Source organism: Bos javanicus, chromosome 18, assembly GCF_032452875.1.
Source record: "Bos javanicus breed banteng chromosome 18, ARS-OSU_banteng_1.0, whole genome shotgun sequence".
In the NCBI taxonomy this organism is placed as follows: domain Eukaryota; kingdom Metazoa; phylum Chordata; class Mammalia; order Artiodactyla; family Bovidae; genus Bos; species Bos javanicus.
In genome coordinates this window covers 29,628,783-29,646,037 of record NC_083885.1, presented here as the reverse complement: position 1 = coordinate 29,646,037, position 17,255 = coordinate 29,628,783, and the positions used below count along the sequence as shown (strand labels likewise).

The 17,255-nt window shown below is 40.1% G+C and overlaps 1 protein-coding gene across 4 annotated transcripts in view; it reads left to right on the top strand.

Moving 5' to 3' along the window:
- The window catches only part of CDH8 (cadherin 8), a 407,409-nt gene that overhangs the window by 274,538 nt on the left and 115,616 nt on the right, over positions 1-17,255 (top strand). The window contains exon 8 of one of the 4 annotated variants that reach the window (XM_061387406.1): positions 1,928-2,064. In XM_061387406.1, coding sequence (XP_061243390.1) covers positions 1,928-2,064 — 137 coding nt within the window. Of the gene's footprint in view, positions 1-1,927; positions 2,065-9,270; positions 9,378-9,405; positions 9,526-17,255 lie in introns of those variants that run through there. The other 3 variants (XM_061387408.1, XM_061387407.1, XM_061387409.1) reach the window with 3 other exon arrangements.

Here is a 17,255-nt window from a genome sequence, read left to right as displayed (position 1 = left end):
TCTCCTTCAGAATGGACTGGTTGGATCTCCTTGCAGTCCAAGGGACTCTCAAGAGTCTTCTCCAACACCACAGTTCAAAAGCATCAATTCTTCAGCACTCAGCTTTCTTCACAGTCCAACTCTCACATCCATACATGACCACTGGAAAAACCATAGCCTTGACTAGATGGACCTTAGTTGGCAAAGTAATGTCTCTGCTTTTCAATATGCTATCTAGGTTGGTCATAACTTTTCTTCCAAGGAGTAAGCATCTTTTAATTTCATGGCTGCAATCACCATCTGCAGTGATTTTGGAGCCCCCCAAAATAAAGTCTGACACTGTTTCCACTGTTTCCCTGAAATTCTGAAAGAGACGGGAATACCAGACCACCTGACCTGCCTCTTGAGAAATTTGTATGCAGGTCAGGAAGCAACAGTTAGAACTGGACATGGAACAACAGACTGGTTCCAAATAGGAAAAGGAGAACGTCAAGGCTGTATATTGTCACCCTGCTTATTTAACTTCTATGCAGAGTACATCATGAGAAACGCTGGGCTGGAAGAAGCATGGGATATGCTGGGATGAAATGAGGAACCAGATGCCATGATCTTTGTTTTCTGAATGTTAAGCTTTAAGCCAACTTTTTCACCCTCCACTTTCACTTTCATCAAGAGGCTTTTTAGTTCCTCTTCACTTTCTGCCATAAGGGTGGTGTCATCTGCATATCTGAGGTTATTGATATTTCTCCCAGCAATCTTGATTCCAGCTCATGCTTCTTCCAGCCCAGCGTTTCTCATGATGTACTCTGCATAGAAGTTAAATAAGCAGGGTGACAATATACAGCCTTGACGTTCTCCTTTTCCTATTTGGAACCAGTCTGTTGTTCCATGTCCAGTTCTAACTGTTGCTTCCTGACCTGCATACAAATTTCTCAAGAGGCAGGTCAGGTGGTCTGGTATTCCGTCTCTTTCAGAATTTTCCACAGTTTCTTGTGATCCACACAGTCAAAGGCTATAGTCTATAGGGTCGCAAAGAGTCAGACATGACTGAAGTGACTTAGCATACACACACAATCCTTATTTGAACCTCCATTTCATTCTGTTTTACTTTATTCCACTGCTTATTTGTGGAATAAAGTTTTTCCAATCATGCCAGTTTTTCTAATCATGCCTTGTGTTTCTTAAGATATTAGTAAATGTGGTAAAAAAAAGTAATTCCTGTATGATCTTGTTACTTAGTGTTCCCGAGAAGCACTTGGGTATAGACATAGAGCATCTTAATGTCTGCCTTATCCAAAAGTTTTCTCAACAGAACTACTAACCTGCCCATTAAAGTTTTAAATCTGCTAAAATATCTAGACCAATTTTAAAAAATTATTTACCAGAGAATCAGAAAGCATCTGATTTCTATGGACAGAGATGAATAGGAAACCTAAATATATACCTTACTTAAAATGATAACAAAACAAACCAACAGCAACAAAAACACATACCTTTTGTGCAGTCAAATCTAAGTTTAACACAAACACACATTTCCTTGGACCTACCATAAATAATTTGCTGTCTAGCACCATCCTCCTTTGGATTTGAGTTCATTGTTTTATATGGTATTTTGTGGCAACTGCTAATTATCATAAGCTGTCCAATAAAAGTGATGGATTGTCCAATTAACTCTTCACCAGCAGCCATTTTTGAAGATGTTACCTATTGAAACTGATGGCAGTTTATGACCTCCATGTTGCATATGTAGCTAATGACTCCTTGGGCAATAATTATTAAGTTTCTTGTGCCTCATTCAGTCGTTTTGTTTTACAAATTAGGATGCCATTGAGTTTACCAATTCATTTCGCTTCACAACTGTGGCTCTCTAAGGATTACTAAAGGTCTGCTGTGGAATGTATGGATCATATAAACTTTGAAGTAGATTACAGATGTGTCTGTTTTGCAGGTTTTCCATCGACCGGCACACTGACCTGGAGAGACAATTCAACATTAATGCTGATGATGGGAAGATAACGCTTGCAACACCACTGGACAGAGAATTAAGTGTGTGGCACAACATAACAATCATTGCTACCGAAATCAGTAAGTGTCTGGGTTTGTTCATTTCTTCCTTGTGTGCCTGTGTGCAGTTTATGCCTAGGGATCATACAAGAAGTGGTCCTGTTTCTTTTAGATATTTTGGCATTAGAACTTTTGTTTCCAAGGAGACTTGGAATGCTTCATCTCAACATGAAATAACTTACGCTGTGGTAAATTACCAAAAGGTTGCAATATATGTGGGAAGGAAACATTTTTACATCCAAGTATTCCTGTATCTTTATACCCATTATTCAGCCATTAAAAACAATGTTTTGCATATTAAAATATGGGAAAGATTTAGCATAAAAGGGTAGGTAAAAGTAGAATTTAAGAACTATAGATCATAGTTTAAATGGACACTAACATTTATATTATATACAATATAGAAACTATTGCTCACACATTTAAGCTATGCATATACACATACACATATAAATGCAGAAATTATAGAAAGAAAATTTACGGTATCAATACATATCATTTTGGGGAGATGAGATTATAGTTTGTTTTTTTTTTAGAATTAATGTGTTTTACACAGTAATCACAGACTATTTAAAATTACATCTTCAATATAAAATTCTTCCTAAATTACATGTGAAAATGTAAGACTTATTTTTTTTTCAGGGGAGGTTCCAGGGTTGTTAAAATAACATATGTTAGTCTTTCTGCCAATTTTTAATGAGCGCAGCTTCTCAGATCTCACTTACTGACACTACAATGGAGTCTCTAAACAATAGCTCTTTCGTGAAATTTAGTGCTCTCCTGTCTAGGAGAACTTGCACTTTGCCTCACCAGTTTTGTTTTTGTTTTTTAATCGTACAGATTAAATCCCCTTTGCAAAGGAGATATGATGTTCATTTTATTTCCAAGCAAAAGACATTCTGCATGTTATCTGAATATTCCTTTCTGTAAAGGAGATGAAAGACTTCACAGTTTATACACGTTCAAGGGAGATGACAGTACATTCTTGAGGGAACTGGGATAGAAGGAATCTGAATAAGGCAACAAAAGTTCACAATAAAAAAGATTCATGGGTACAAATATGTAAAGGATGTGAGCCCTAAACTCTGCTCTTTGCACTCTCTAAATCTGCTCTGGTTTCACAGCCAGTGTCTCTGAGATTCATGATAATTTTGTCTGTAAGAAGAGTAATCTAGACCTTCAGGAAAGACCTGGATTTTCCTTGCTTTGAGATGTGGGGGTAATGTCTTCCGTGGAGTCTTATTCAAAAAATAAAACACAACCACTGTGTGGAAAAGTGACCATTCAAGAGTGCAGAATGTTTCTCTTGGCAACCTCAAAGCAGGCAGAGAAACAGCTTGATATGGGATTTAAAAGAAGCGCTTTGGAAACTTTGGTGCTTTTCCTTATTAGGAGTACCATTTTCTTCTCTAGTATGTTGCTCTGCTAGTAGTTTATCCCTTGTAACATTAAGGGATAAAGAAAATTGAGCATCTCATTTGGTAGCTTTGATTTCTTAGCCATGTTAACCCCATCTAGATGTGAAATATTTATAATTTACAGTGTTGAAGCTGTATGTCCCCTTAAGCCTCTGAGAAAAACTGTATCTGTTTAGATTGGCTTGAGGCTATATAAAAATGCTCTAAAGCAGTGGTCCCCAACCTTTTTGGCACCAGGGGCTGGCTTCATGGAAGACATTTTCCACGGATCGGGGGTAAAGGGGAATGGTTTGGGATAATTCAAGCTCATTACATTTATTGTGCCCTTTATTTCTATTACGTCAGCTACGTACGTAAGCTACTACGTAGGTCATCTACTATGTCAGCTCCGCCTTAGATCATCAGGCATTAGATCTCGGATCCCCAGTCTAAATGACCATAGTTACTGTTAAAGTATGCAGGCAATAATTACCATTAAAATAATTTTCTCATATATTGAACATAATAACCTACTTGAATTTGCCTAAATCTAAGACACTTCTTTTTTATGAGTTGTCTGCCTTCACTTACATATTCATCAAGAAGGCCCTAATCAAAAGACTCCATGTACTCTATTCTGTAGAGTAAAAGGAAATGACCAGAACAGGTGGTTAGGAAACATTTCAGGGGCAATCCAGAAACAAAAAACTCATTTGCAAGGAATCACAAACAAGTAAGGAAGACAGATACAAAAGCAGATGCTCCAGGGTAATGAGCTGTTAACTCTAGGGTGACAAGCATACCAAGCCCAATAGGGAAGACATTCATTTGTTCGTTCACTCAGTAATTATTTATTGAGTCTTTGGTTCTTGCCAAGTACTGTTTTAGTGACTGGGGATATAGCAGTGATCGAAACGCAGGCAAAAAACATCTGGTCCTCTTGGAGTTTTCTTTCTAGGGGCACCTGAATATGAAACATGGGTTGAAATCTGCTGATATATCCATAAAGAATGACACAGAGGTGAGGAAGAAGGTGATGAGTACTGGGAATAAAAGCAGTTGATGGTGCGACCACAAACCTGCTTCAGTGGACATCTATTGATTACAAATGATTGAAATATAGACCGGATAATTTTTCCTTTATGGCTTGAGAGAAACCACTGAAATATATCCCAGACTTAAGTTTACAGTTAGCTCCATAAAGAGACCAAACAGGAAATGGTTCTGTTCATATGGCAACCCAAAGCTTTTCTTTGAACCTTATAGAATTAAAAGTACACAACCCAAACTCACCTTACTCTGTTGACATCAGTGGGAGTTATCTCATCTTTTACTGCATCTTTCTTTTGATCTTTTTTTTTTTTTTTTGCTCAGAGATTGAAAAACTAAACATTTCTTTTTGAATTTTTGCATGTAACTGTCTTAAAACCAACAAGTGTGTGCTTAGTCGTTCAGTTGTGTCCAACTCCTGTGACCCCTTAGATTGTAGTCTGCCAGACTCCTCTGTCCATGGGATTCTCCAGGCAAGAATACTTGGTTGCCATTTCCTTCTCCAGGGGATCTTTCTGACCCAGGGATCGAACCCAGGTCTCCTTCATTGCAGTCAGACTCTTCACTGACTGAGCTACCAGGGAAACCAACAAGATTGGAAGTATAAAAGAGAACTGTAAATTTTAGCTGTAAAATATAAGCTGCTGCTGCTGCTGCTAAGTTACTTCAGTCGTGTCTGACTCTGTGCAACCCCACAGATGGCAGCCCACTAGGCTCCTCTGTCCCTGGGATTCTCCAGGCAAGAATACTGGAGTGGGTTGCCATTTCCTTCTCCAATACATAAAAGTGAAAAGTGAAAGGGAAGTCGCTCAGTCCTGCCCGACTCTTAGCGACCCCATGGACTGCAGCCTACCAGTTTCCTCCGTCCATGGGATTTTCCAGGCAAGAGTACTGGAGTGGGGTGCCACTGCCTTCTAGCTGAGGTGGGCATAAGTCTAGACATTTTAAATGTAAAATTAAGTTACAGAATTCAAAATAATAAGATCACAGAGAACTTAAGAAAAATTGGAATTACTATGAAAATGGCTTAGAAACTTATTTTGACTTGGTTTTATTATTGAGCACATCATGTAATGTTTATCTTCTGAAGCCGCAGATCATGTCCTGGAAAAAAATATTAAAGGGAGATTTATTGTATTTGTATGAGATGAATGTTTAAAACCACCCAGGACAATAGAACCCCATAGGGGGAGCTTCTAATAAAGATAAAGAAATATTCATTCCAGGGAGAACAATTTAAAATTACTCTCAGAGCACCATCTCTTCAGACAAAAGATTTAAGCAAATGAAATTAAGCTAAAAAATGGATTTTAGGAAAGTCCATCTGTTATCTCTTAATGAGAATGGAGATGTCATCCTTTATCCTCTCGTGTCAGATTCACTTAACCAAGGCTGAGATGCTTCACTGTGTGTATTTCCCAAGTATTTCAGTGGTAATAGATCTAACTTGCCATCATGATCAACAGGCACATCTCATTACATGAGCTGGCAGTTAGATGCCCAAGTACTAACAGCAGATTAGGCTTGTATAGCACATCTGTGCTAAGTAGCTTCTCTAGCAGCAGCCCCCTCTCCTGAAACTATCCTAAGGCTTGAAACTGCTGTGTATCATGATGGTGATGGCTTAAAGTAAATTTAGCTAGTTAAACACTGAAAAAGTATTATGTAATACCCATGATGCTTCTAATTCTCACGTCATTCTTTGAAAATAGGTACCATTATTGTATTCATTTTTCTGTCAAGGAAATTCAGACAGAAGGTTAAGTATCTTGCCCAGAATCTCAAGGAGAGCAAAGGGTTCAGAGGTAGGTTTGCTATCAATGCTGTTTAATTGCAGATTACATGTTCTTAGATGCCTTCTTCAGGAGGAACCCTCTCCTGTATCTTCTCTTCTTCCTTTCTCCTCCTTAAATTGAGCTTCTGACACTGCTATATCATTACCTGAAGCAAGCCAATGAAATAGTTCTTCTCTGCAAAGCAGAAGGTTGGCACAGGGACAAGAGTGCAGTGGAGAAAAAAACAAGCCTCCATTTACTCAGAACCTCCTATTCTAACGCTTATAACCTTAGGGAGGAAAACGGCTTGGTGGACAAAGTCAGGCTTTGGAACTGTTCAGACTGGAATTCTATTCCCATTTTTGAGATTAGGAAACTGAGGAACAGAGATGAGAAAGCAGAAAACAGTGCCTTTAAGGGGACGTTTTTCAATGAAGTTCACAGAGAACTTGACATATCCAGCTGACCTCAGTCTCCTGGGTTAGTGTTTAAACCAGAGTTATGGCATTGCTGAGCATCTATGGAACCATTAATTTTATTGCAATTAATATATATTATAAACATTGTTTTAATGTTGTGAAGGAAGGCAGAAAGAGGTGAAATGCTCTTCTGTTTGGTCTTTATTGGTGATCGGTGATATTTGAGCTAAGGTTTGTCAGAAGAAGCGTGAGATTCATTTAGGTTGGGCAGAGTAGTGTAGACGAACCTATGAGAGCAACGTAGTAACAAGCACAGCTGTCAGAGAGAGAAAGGAAACCAGGGCAGGGAGGGGATGGTAAGGGAAATACAGTCTCTGCAGGGGCATTTCAGAGGTGTTGAGTGCCAGTTTTAGAGTGTCCTTCTCGGAGAAAGTGGTGACGTGGGATGGAGAGTGGGGAAACCCACTGACATCGTGTACCTGAGAGCAGGCAGCTGACATTTACAGAAAGTGGACTACTGTTGGTTACCTGAAAGTCTTGTAAAGCAGGAAGCATATAATTGCCCATTAAATTAATCTCTTTGAGTTAGCGATAATGCATTGCTCTAGCCCACTACAGTGGGCTGCACACAATATTGCAAATGAAGCTTTTCACTAATGATGGTTAAATCTCCCAGGGAACACGCTAGTTTGATAGCGCTTAAGGAATGTTTCTCCCTGGCAAAAGGCCCAGTTGCCACAATAATTTGCTTTGTCCAACCCAGGCTACTTAGGAAAAACATATCTTTATAGGGAGCTCATTGTTTAGAGAAATCTTAGGTCCTGGAGTTAGTGGAGTTGGCCTCATCTTGCCCATATAACCCTAGGCAAAATATTTCCCCTCTCTTGCTTTCAGTTTTCCCATCTATGAAATGGGAATCATAATTGTTCTTTTAAATTTAGGGTGTAGGAGCCTGGCCAGCTACAGTCCATAAAGTCCCAAATAGTCAGATACAACTGAAGCGACTTAGCACTCACACACACATGCATACACACAAGGATTGAATTAAAAGTGATGGTACTCTACCTCTTAGCTCAAAATATATCTATAACCTTTAGAAATTGATGAATAAATTGCACGTGTTCTTGTTAATACAGCCCTAACCTTAGGCTTTGAATAATAGCTTAATTTTAAATTATTTATTTGGCTTATATTGTCTTTCATCCCTTCTCCTCCCCACAACAAGAAAACTGGTAATCATGTCCTGTGAGTTGCTGCTGGGTGCAGCTGTGTTTCTTCACTGCACAACCAATAAGTTTGTTTACTGACCTTCCTTTTGTCCCCGGTTCAGGCATGGTAGATTGATCTGTGCCTAAAGGAAGGCCCTTGAAATGAAGCTGGCATATTCTTGGAGAGCCTGATTGAACTAATAAGGACTTCAGATTTTATATCAGGATCTCACTCAAAAGATGTAATCTCTCTGTGTATTGCCTGTGGCATAATCAGGGCTAGAGTTTCTTTAAGATCAATATCCTTCCCTTGTATAGAATTGAGTGGAAGCAGGAACTTTCCTGGTGGTCCAGGGGTTAAGAGTCCACCTTCCAGTGCAAGGGCTGCAGGTTCGATCCTTAGTCAGGGAACAAAGATCCCATATGCCTCAGGGCGACTAAGCATGCGCACTGCAGCACAGGATCCCATGTGCCACAACTCAGACCCAATGCAGCCAGAAATAAATCAATAGAAACAAAGAAACATTTTAAGAAATAATATATAATGAAAGAATTGAGTAGAAGAAGATGGAGAGAAGCCACTGTCCAGTTAGGTAACTCACAGAAGGGAAAGAATGATTAAAGTCTGAGGTGGACAGTGAAGTTCAGGGCTGGAGTGGTTACGGGGCTCCCAAGTATCAGAGAAGCTGTGGCAGCAGATGAACGATGTGACTCTTGGGGAACAGAGGTACATGGCAAGTTTCTGTGGCTATACCCTTCCTCAGATAAGCATACATGTGCTGTGAGGTAACAATCAATATTCTTAACAATAAAGGTTATAATGAAGGGAAGTGGAAAATCCATTATGGGAAAGTGAAGGGGAAGCTACGGGTTCCTGGGAATTTCCTGACAGAGAAGAATGGGAGTGTCATTCTGAGTTCGAGGAGAAGCAGGCCCCAAATGAGTATCACTCTGCGTAACTCACACCAGTTTTAACCACAATCGTGCCCGTTTTGTAGACAACTACTCCACTTCCTTGAATATCCACTTGATGTCTCCTTTAGCTCCTCTTTGTTCCTCTTTGAATGCATCCATTCTACCGAACTCCTCCCACCACCTCCCCATCTCTTTCGTCTCTGCCTTTCTTTTTGTCCTAGTCTATTTAGGAAAAGCCTGTAGATTGAGGCTGGAGATACAGATTTTAACTAGGAACTCCTTTAAGATGTCACTATGACTAACAGCTCTTTAGTCCTAACCTAGAAAAACACAGAACGTAAGAGGCTTCTACCCCTGTGTCTTGCCCTGGTCTCTCTTATAAACCACCCTCCTCAAATCCTTGACAGGAGCTCTTATTGTAGACAGTTGTAGATAAAGGACAGGACCATCCGTGAGGTCGCAATGGAGTCAGATACAACTTAGTGAGTAAACAGCAACAACAGTGGTTTCTCTGGGAATAAAGGAAGCACGTGGACTTGGGAAGAAAATGCAGATATCAGTCAGAGTTAAGTAAGCAAGTTTATAAATCAGGTTGCTTAGATGGAATCATTATTTTTTCATTCATCCACACTCACTTAGTGGATAAGTTACTGAACTTCTCTCTGTGGCTTAGATTCCCTATTTCTAAAATGGGGGATATATTGAAACACCTTTAGAGGTATGTGATAAGAAGTGAATATGCTTACATGCTAATATCTTTCCTAACACACAGTAAAGTTTTGGTGATAATGCTTATGTTAATATTAGTATAACAGTAGTTATAAAGTAAACATTAATTTTATCACTTCGTATAATTAAAGAGGATAGTCCTAAAACTTTAGCTTTCTTGTCATCAGATAAAACCACCCAGCTTTATTTTGAGAATATACAAATTAATGAGTTTTTGAGGCAGTATCATCTTAAGATGATTTGGGAGGTATAATTTTCTACAAACATGTGTCCAAAAGGAGGAGCTTTTTTCCTCAGTCCTGGCCAGTTTGGCAGCCTTAAAAGCCTCCTTCTTACCCAAACCAAAGTTGTAGTTGTAACCTCTTTCTCAGAAAGCAGTAATGGTTACTGCTGCTGCTGCTAAGTCGCTTCAGTCGTGTCCGACTCTGTGCCGACCCCACAGACGGCAGCCCACCAGGCTCCCCCGTCCCTGAGATTCTCCAGGCAAGAACACTGGAGTGGGTTGCCATTTCCTTCTCCAATGCATGAAAGTGAAAAGTGAAAGTGAAGACGCTCAGTCGTGTCCGACTGTTAGCGACCCCATGGATTGCAGCCTAACAGGCTCCTCCGTCCATGGGATTTTCCAGGCAGGAGTACTGGAGTGGAGTGCCATTGCCTAGGTAAAAACAAATTATGAAGGCAGATTTTCACAGCCAAAAATATGCTTTAGATGTGATTTGAATACACCACATAATCTCTTTAAGCTTCCGTTGATATATTTGAAGTATGTTATGACAAAATGAGATAATACAGGTAAAATGGCATATGGAAAGGACTTAATAACATTTCTTTCCCCCTCTAGTGCCCCTCTCCCCTCATCCTCATCCTGCTCTCTGACCTTCTCCAGACCAAACCTGGTGCCTACTAGTAGGTGAAGCATAAACTGTTAGTTCTTTGTCTAAATGTATCATTCAGATCTCCCTTTTCCCCCCGGCCACTTGGGCTTACACATGAAAGTGAAAGTAAAAGTGTTAGTTGTTCAGTGTGTCCGACTCTTTGCGACTCCAGGGAAGAGCTAGTACTTGCCAGGTCTCAGATCAGATCAGTCGCTCAGTCGTGTCCAACTCTTTGCAACCCCATGAATCGCAGCACGCCAGGCCTCCCTGTCCATCACCAACTCCCGGAGTTACTCAGACTCATGTTCATCGAGTCAGTGATGCCATCCAGCCATCTCATCCTCTGTCAGCCCCTTCTCCTCCTGCCCCCAATCCCTCCCAGCATCAGAGTCTTTTCCAATGAGTCAAGTCTTCCCATGAGGTGGCCAAAGTACTGGAGTTTCAGCTTTAGCATCATTCCTTCCAAAGAAATCCCAGGGCTGATGTCCTTCAGAATGGACTGGTTGGAGTTTGCTGCAAATGCCATTGGTCAAAGCAGGTCATGTTACCAAGAGCAGGTTTACAAAGTAGAGAAATAAATGTCGCCTCTTGATGGGGAGGTGGAATTTCCAAATATTGTGGGCATTCATTTTTAAAAAAGTAATTTCAGACTGGAATGCTAAATCTTAGTGATGCATGACCGAGAATGATACAGATCTGTAGCCTACACACACAGAGACTTCCCTTCTAGGTTCCTCTTCTCATTATAGTACTGTACATCTCAAAGGTTCTCCTCCAACCCCTTACTTATTTGAGAAAAAGGACTGGACACAACATTTCTAACAGCTGTGAACTCATTAGTTATGGATTCTTTAGAATTTCAGCTTAAGTAGCAATTGGTATTATTTATTATAAATCTGTTAACACATTTATAATACTATGACAATTTCTCCTACATGTAAGCTTTAAATACTATTATTAATATTTCTTGATATCCAAGCCAGGCTAAGTTCCTTTGCTGTCAGGTCTCAAAGATCCATGTTCTTTGCCTTTAAGAGACTGGTTGAGGCCTAAAACACCCATTTATTTGCCTGAGGTTTTGAAAATACATTTTTTTTGGCCACACCTTGTGGCCTATGGGATCTTAGTTCTCTGACTAAGGGGATCAAACCCAGACCCATAGCAGTCAAAGCGCTGAGTCCTAACCACTGGGCTTCCAAGGAATTCCCTGAAAATACATTGATAAAGTTCTTGTTCTCATGAGACATTATTGCTTTGATGTCGACCACTGTTTTATCCTGGGAGCCTAGCACTGTGGGGTCTCCCAGTGAATGTTTGCTGAGTTAATGAATGAATAGAGGAAATAAGAATTAATACCACAAGATATTAGCCTGATGAGTTCTGACTCTAAACAGACATTATTGGTTCATTGGTGGAGAAGATCTCTGCTTTAATATATCCCACTCAGCTCTTTGTTAAAAGTCTTGAGCTGACAAGCACATCGGCACAATGGCTTTCTGAAGTTTTTAAAGTCATTCTTTCCTGAGTGACTGAAGCTGAGGCATGAAGGACAGGACTGACTGTGCTCTCCTTGTGTGAAAATTGTGGGGCATTGACTGTGCTCAAGGGGAAGCTCTCCCATAGAATAGTAAGCCCTCTGAAGAGTCGGGGACAGAGACCATGAGAAAGGTGGTGGCAGAGAGGAGCCCCAGGTTCCCTCTCTCTCCCCACAAGGAGCCAGCCCTCTGATCAAAGATCCTTTACTTCTCTTCCCTCTGAGAGCCTGAGGCAAGACCTGAATTATGCCAGCCCACACTTCATTACCCAACAAGCCCATTTATCGTTTAATCTGATCTGTATTGAACAAGCAGAAGCAGGTTACAAAGAAGCAAAGCCTAAAGAGTGAAAATGCAGCACGTTTTCTGATTATAGGACTCCCTAATCCAATGCTTAAAAACCAGGGCTAAAAATAGACACAATTCCATCTTGAATTTACCCCTACTCACCTAGCATTTCAGTGTCAGGTCAGGTGGCCACTGGATGGTAGAATTTTGAACTAGGATAACTTGCTTCTGTCTAATTTGAGGTGACGGGGCATTGGTTACTCTAAACCCTCAGTTTGTTATTGTTCAGTCACTAAGTCATGATTGATTCTTTGCACCCCCATAGACTGCAGCACACCAGGCTTCTCTGTGCATCCCCAACTCGCAGAGCTTGCTCAAAGTCATGTCCATTGACACAGTGATGCTATCCACCATCTCATCCTCTGTCATCCCCTTCTCCTCCTGCCTTCAATCTTTCCCAGCCTCAGAGTCTTTTCAAATGAGTTGTCTCTTCACATCCTGGGAGGCTATAGTCCATGGGGCCACAAAGACTTGGACAAGACTCAGTGACTAAATCCTCACTTATGATACTAATATTTTCTTGCTCCTGAAGTGGCTATACAGCAAGAGTCCATCCCACATGTTTCCCAAGGTCAAGAGTTACGCTCTTTGTCACAAAGAAGCAATGAGCTAGAATGTAAAGAAACTGTCTCTAAGGCAAGCACTGAAACTCTATCATTTACTTAGAAAGCATATGATTTGCAGTAGGGTTGGATATTTCCATTGGATGGGAGAGACAGTCTTCTCTATGAAGATCCTTTGTGGAAGGTGTATTTTTGTTAGGCTCATAAAGTAAGAGTAGGTTTTTGTCAAAGATGTATTTCAAAATTAACACATATCTTGATCAAGTCTTCTGAAGATCAGAGGACTCCAGAGAGAAAAGAATATATGGCTGGAAAGTTAAGTAGAGCAAATTATGATTGCTTTCGGATGCCAAGTACAAGAAATGATCTTATTCTCTATGTCAGAGGGGTCCATCAAATACATAGAAATATTAAAATAAGGGAAATGTAGCATTCAGAATATTAGCATCCCAGACTTAGCAGCAGACTAGGCTATGGGTGAAACAGAGAGCCTGGAGAATGAGAAAGGGAAGACTCTGGCTGTGACGGTGCCTCAGAATCACCCAGAGAGCTTGTTAAAACATTGATTCCCAGGCCAAAGAATTTGTATTTCTAACAAGTTCCCATGCGAGGCTGAAGCTGCTGTTCCAGGGACCACACTTTGAGAACCATTGCTACAGTCCCTGCAGTCCTAATTCTGAAAAAACTAAAGCTGCATTAGAAATGAAGTTTCAATGAATGGAAATTGGCATCTGGTTAAAACTAATGAGCAATAGGGTAAAGTAAATACTGCTGAAAATTGCAAACCCTTGTGATAAGGATGAAAATAATGATACAATTAAGAGTTGCTGCTAACTGTATACTAGGCAGCATTCCAGCTCTTCCAGGGCCCTTTATCCATTAAATCCTCATAACAGGTCCACAAGTTGGTACCATCTCTCATCTAATAAAGCCAAGATACCACACTTGATGCTCCCCATATTTGGGTGGCTAAATTTGGATTTGATCTTAGGTTTATCTGATGCTTCAGCCAAATCTCTGACTACTGAACCTCAGTCTTCTTCTACTGACAGCAAGTTGCTACTGAGACATATCATGATTCAAGTCAGAAAAGATTGTCCATCCTTTCAAAGTTTGAGTTCACAGCCTTCCTTTGAATAGCTCTATATAAAATAGGTTAGAACGTAATGGGGTATCACTGAGAGGCTCTTTTCCCTACTGAAAGAGGAGGTCCAGTTGGGGAGCATGCATTTAAAAGTTGCATCTGTGAACTATCCGTTCCAGGGGAATTTGGATTTTTAGGAACTTCTAGTTTCCTAAATTTAAAACAAACTAAAGAGACTCCTTATACTGAAATCTGAAGCTCCTGTAACCTACTGAGATAAGCCCGGAATAATGCTGAAATCTGCTCCACACACCTGCTGCTATAATTTGACAATGAATGCTTAATAATAGGCTGAAGAAGGGGAACAAGGGATAAAACCTTGGATGACAAATGTGGAAGGAAAGTTTTGACTATGTAGCCAAACAAATATAAATTCCAACCTAAGTTCCATTCAATGAGTGACCTGAACATCAACAATTTCCTTGAGCAATCTAATGTATTTATTTATTGGTTAAAAGGAAACTAATACTCAAAAGCGAACTAAGACTCAGCTGGCTGATACAGAGAATATATATGTATATACCATATTATAATGGTATTTTTTAAAATTTTATTTTATTTTTAAACTTTACATAATTGTATTAGTTTTGCCAAATATCAAAATAAATCCACCACAGGTATACATGTGTTCCCCATCCTGAACCCTCCTCCCTCCTCTCTCCCCATACCATCCCTCTGGGTCGTCCCAGTGCACTAGCCCCAAGCATCCAGTATTGTGCATCGATAAAAGACCCTGATTCTGGGAAAGATTGAGGGCAGGAGGAGAAGAGGAAAACAGAGGATTAGATAGTAGGATGGCATCACCGACTCAATGGACATGGGTTTGGGTAGACTCCGGCAGCTGGTGATGGATAGGGAGGCCTGGAGTGCTGCGATTCATGGGGTCACAAAGAGTCAGACACGACTGAGCGACTGAACTGAACTGAATAGTATTTTTATAATATAGATGAAATTCGTGTATTATTATCACATATCATACTATTATAATGTAATATGATATAAATATAGTCTCTGTTTTTAGCAATCACAGTAATAATATAAGCCTCATTACCTGTTGGTTATTAAAAGATATTTATTTATTTGGCTGTGCCATATCTTAGTTGCAGCAAGTGGGTTCTACTTCCCTGTTTAGTTCAGTTCAGTTCAGTCGCTCAGTCGTATCCGACTCTTTGTGACCCCATGAATCCCAGCACACCAGGCCTCCCTGTCCATCACCAACTCCCGGAGTTCACCCAGACTCACGTCCATCGAATCAGTGATGCCATCCAGCCATCTCATCCTCTGTCAGCCCCTTCTCCTCCTGCCCCCAATCCCTCCCAGCATCAGAATCTTTTCCAATGAGTCAACTCTTCGCATCAGGTGGCCAAAGTACTGGAGTTTCAGCTTTAGCATCATTCCTTCCAAAGAAATCCCAGGGATGATCTCCTTCAGACTGGACTGGTTGGATCTCCTTGCAGTCCAAGGGACTCTCAAGAGTCTTCTCCAACACCACAGTTCAAAAGCATCCATTCTTCGGCGCTCAGCCTTCTTCACAGTCCAACTCTCACATACATACGTGACCACAGGAAAAACCATAGCCTTGACTAGACTAACCTTTGTTAAAGTAATGTCTCTGCTTTTCAATATGCTATCTAGGTTGGTCATAACTTTCCTTCCAAGGAGTAAGTGTCTTTGCCACCATCTACAGTGATTTTGGAGCCCAAAAAATAAAGTCTGACACTGTTTCCAATGTTTCCCCATCTATTTCCCACGAAGTGATGGGACCAGATGCCATGATCTTTGTTTTCTGAATGTTGAGCTTTAAGCCAACTTTTTCACTCTCCTCTTTCACTTTCATCAAGAGGCTTTTTAGTTTCTCTTCACTTTCTGCCATAAGGGTGGTGTCATCTGCATATCTGAGGTTATTGATATTTCTCCCGGCAATCTTGATTCCAGACTGTGTTTCTTCCAGTCCAGCGTTTCTCATGATGTACTCTGCATATAAGTTAAATAAGCAGAGTGACAGTATACAGCCTTGACATACTCCTTTTCCTATTTGGAACCAGTCTGTTGTTCCATGTCCACTTCTAACTGTTGCTTCCTGACCTGAATATAGATTCCTCAGAAGATAGATCACGTGGTCTGGTATTCCCATCTCTTTCAGAATTTTCCACAGTTTCTTGTGATCCACACAATCAAAGGCTTTGGCATATTCAATAAAACAGAAATAAATGTTTTTCTGGAACTCTCTTGCTTTTTTGATGATCCAACAGATGTTGGCAATTTGATCTCTGGCTCCTCTGCCTTTTCTAAAACCAGCTTGAACATCAGGAAGTTCATGGTTCATATATTGCTGAAGCCTGGCTTGGAGAATTTTGAGCATTACTTTACTAGCGTATGAGATGAGTGCAATTGTGCGGTAGTTTGAGCATTCTTTGGCATTGCCTTTCTTTGGGATTAGAATGAAAACCGACCTTTTCCAGTCCTGTGGCCACTGCTGAGTTTTCCAAATTTGCTGACATATTGAGTGCAGCACTTTCACAGCATCCCTGACTAGGAATCAAACCTGGGCCCCCAGCATTGTGAGTGCAGAGTCTTAGTCACTGGACTATCAGGAAAGTCCCCATTATTACCTATTCTTTCAGGTAGACTGCTGTGAACTTGATGTTTAAGAAACAGTGACTTTTTAGAACCGTCTCTGTCTTGAATTTATTTAACTGTTTTTTTTTAAGCAAAATAAACAATTCTAAATGTGCTGTAAAGAAAATCTGTGTTTATAAAAATGTCCTATTTGAGCACATATATATATTTATTTATTTCCCTAGCTTTTAAATAAGGCTTGTCATTAGATTGTGTTTTAAGCACAGTATCTAAATCTCATTGCTGGTTAATATTTGTGTATCTCTGGATTTAAAAATACCCACACTGAGCCAGCATTTGATTTCCTGCTGAATTGTTTTTCACATTTCCAATATAATTATGTAGCAGTTACAAAGAAACAAAGGCTGCACTCCACAGAATACCATAGAAACCTACATTTGTTTATTTAAGAAAAGATATAAAAAGCATCTAAGACAGAATTGATGTGCTGGGTGACTTCTCAGGGAAACTGATAGCTAAAATAAATCTGAAAATATCTGGATATTTATCTATAGTGATGGGTTTAAAAAGGCAGTTAGATGTTTTACAAATGGCCTTTGGCATATAAAAAGGAGACCTTAGTGAAAGTGGGAAATACTGAATTAAAGACCTTTATCTTTGGTCTTTGAATGATT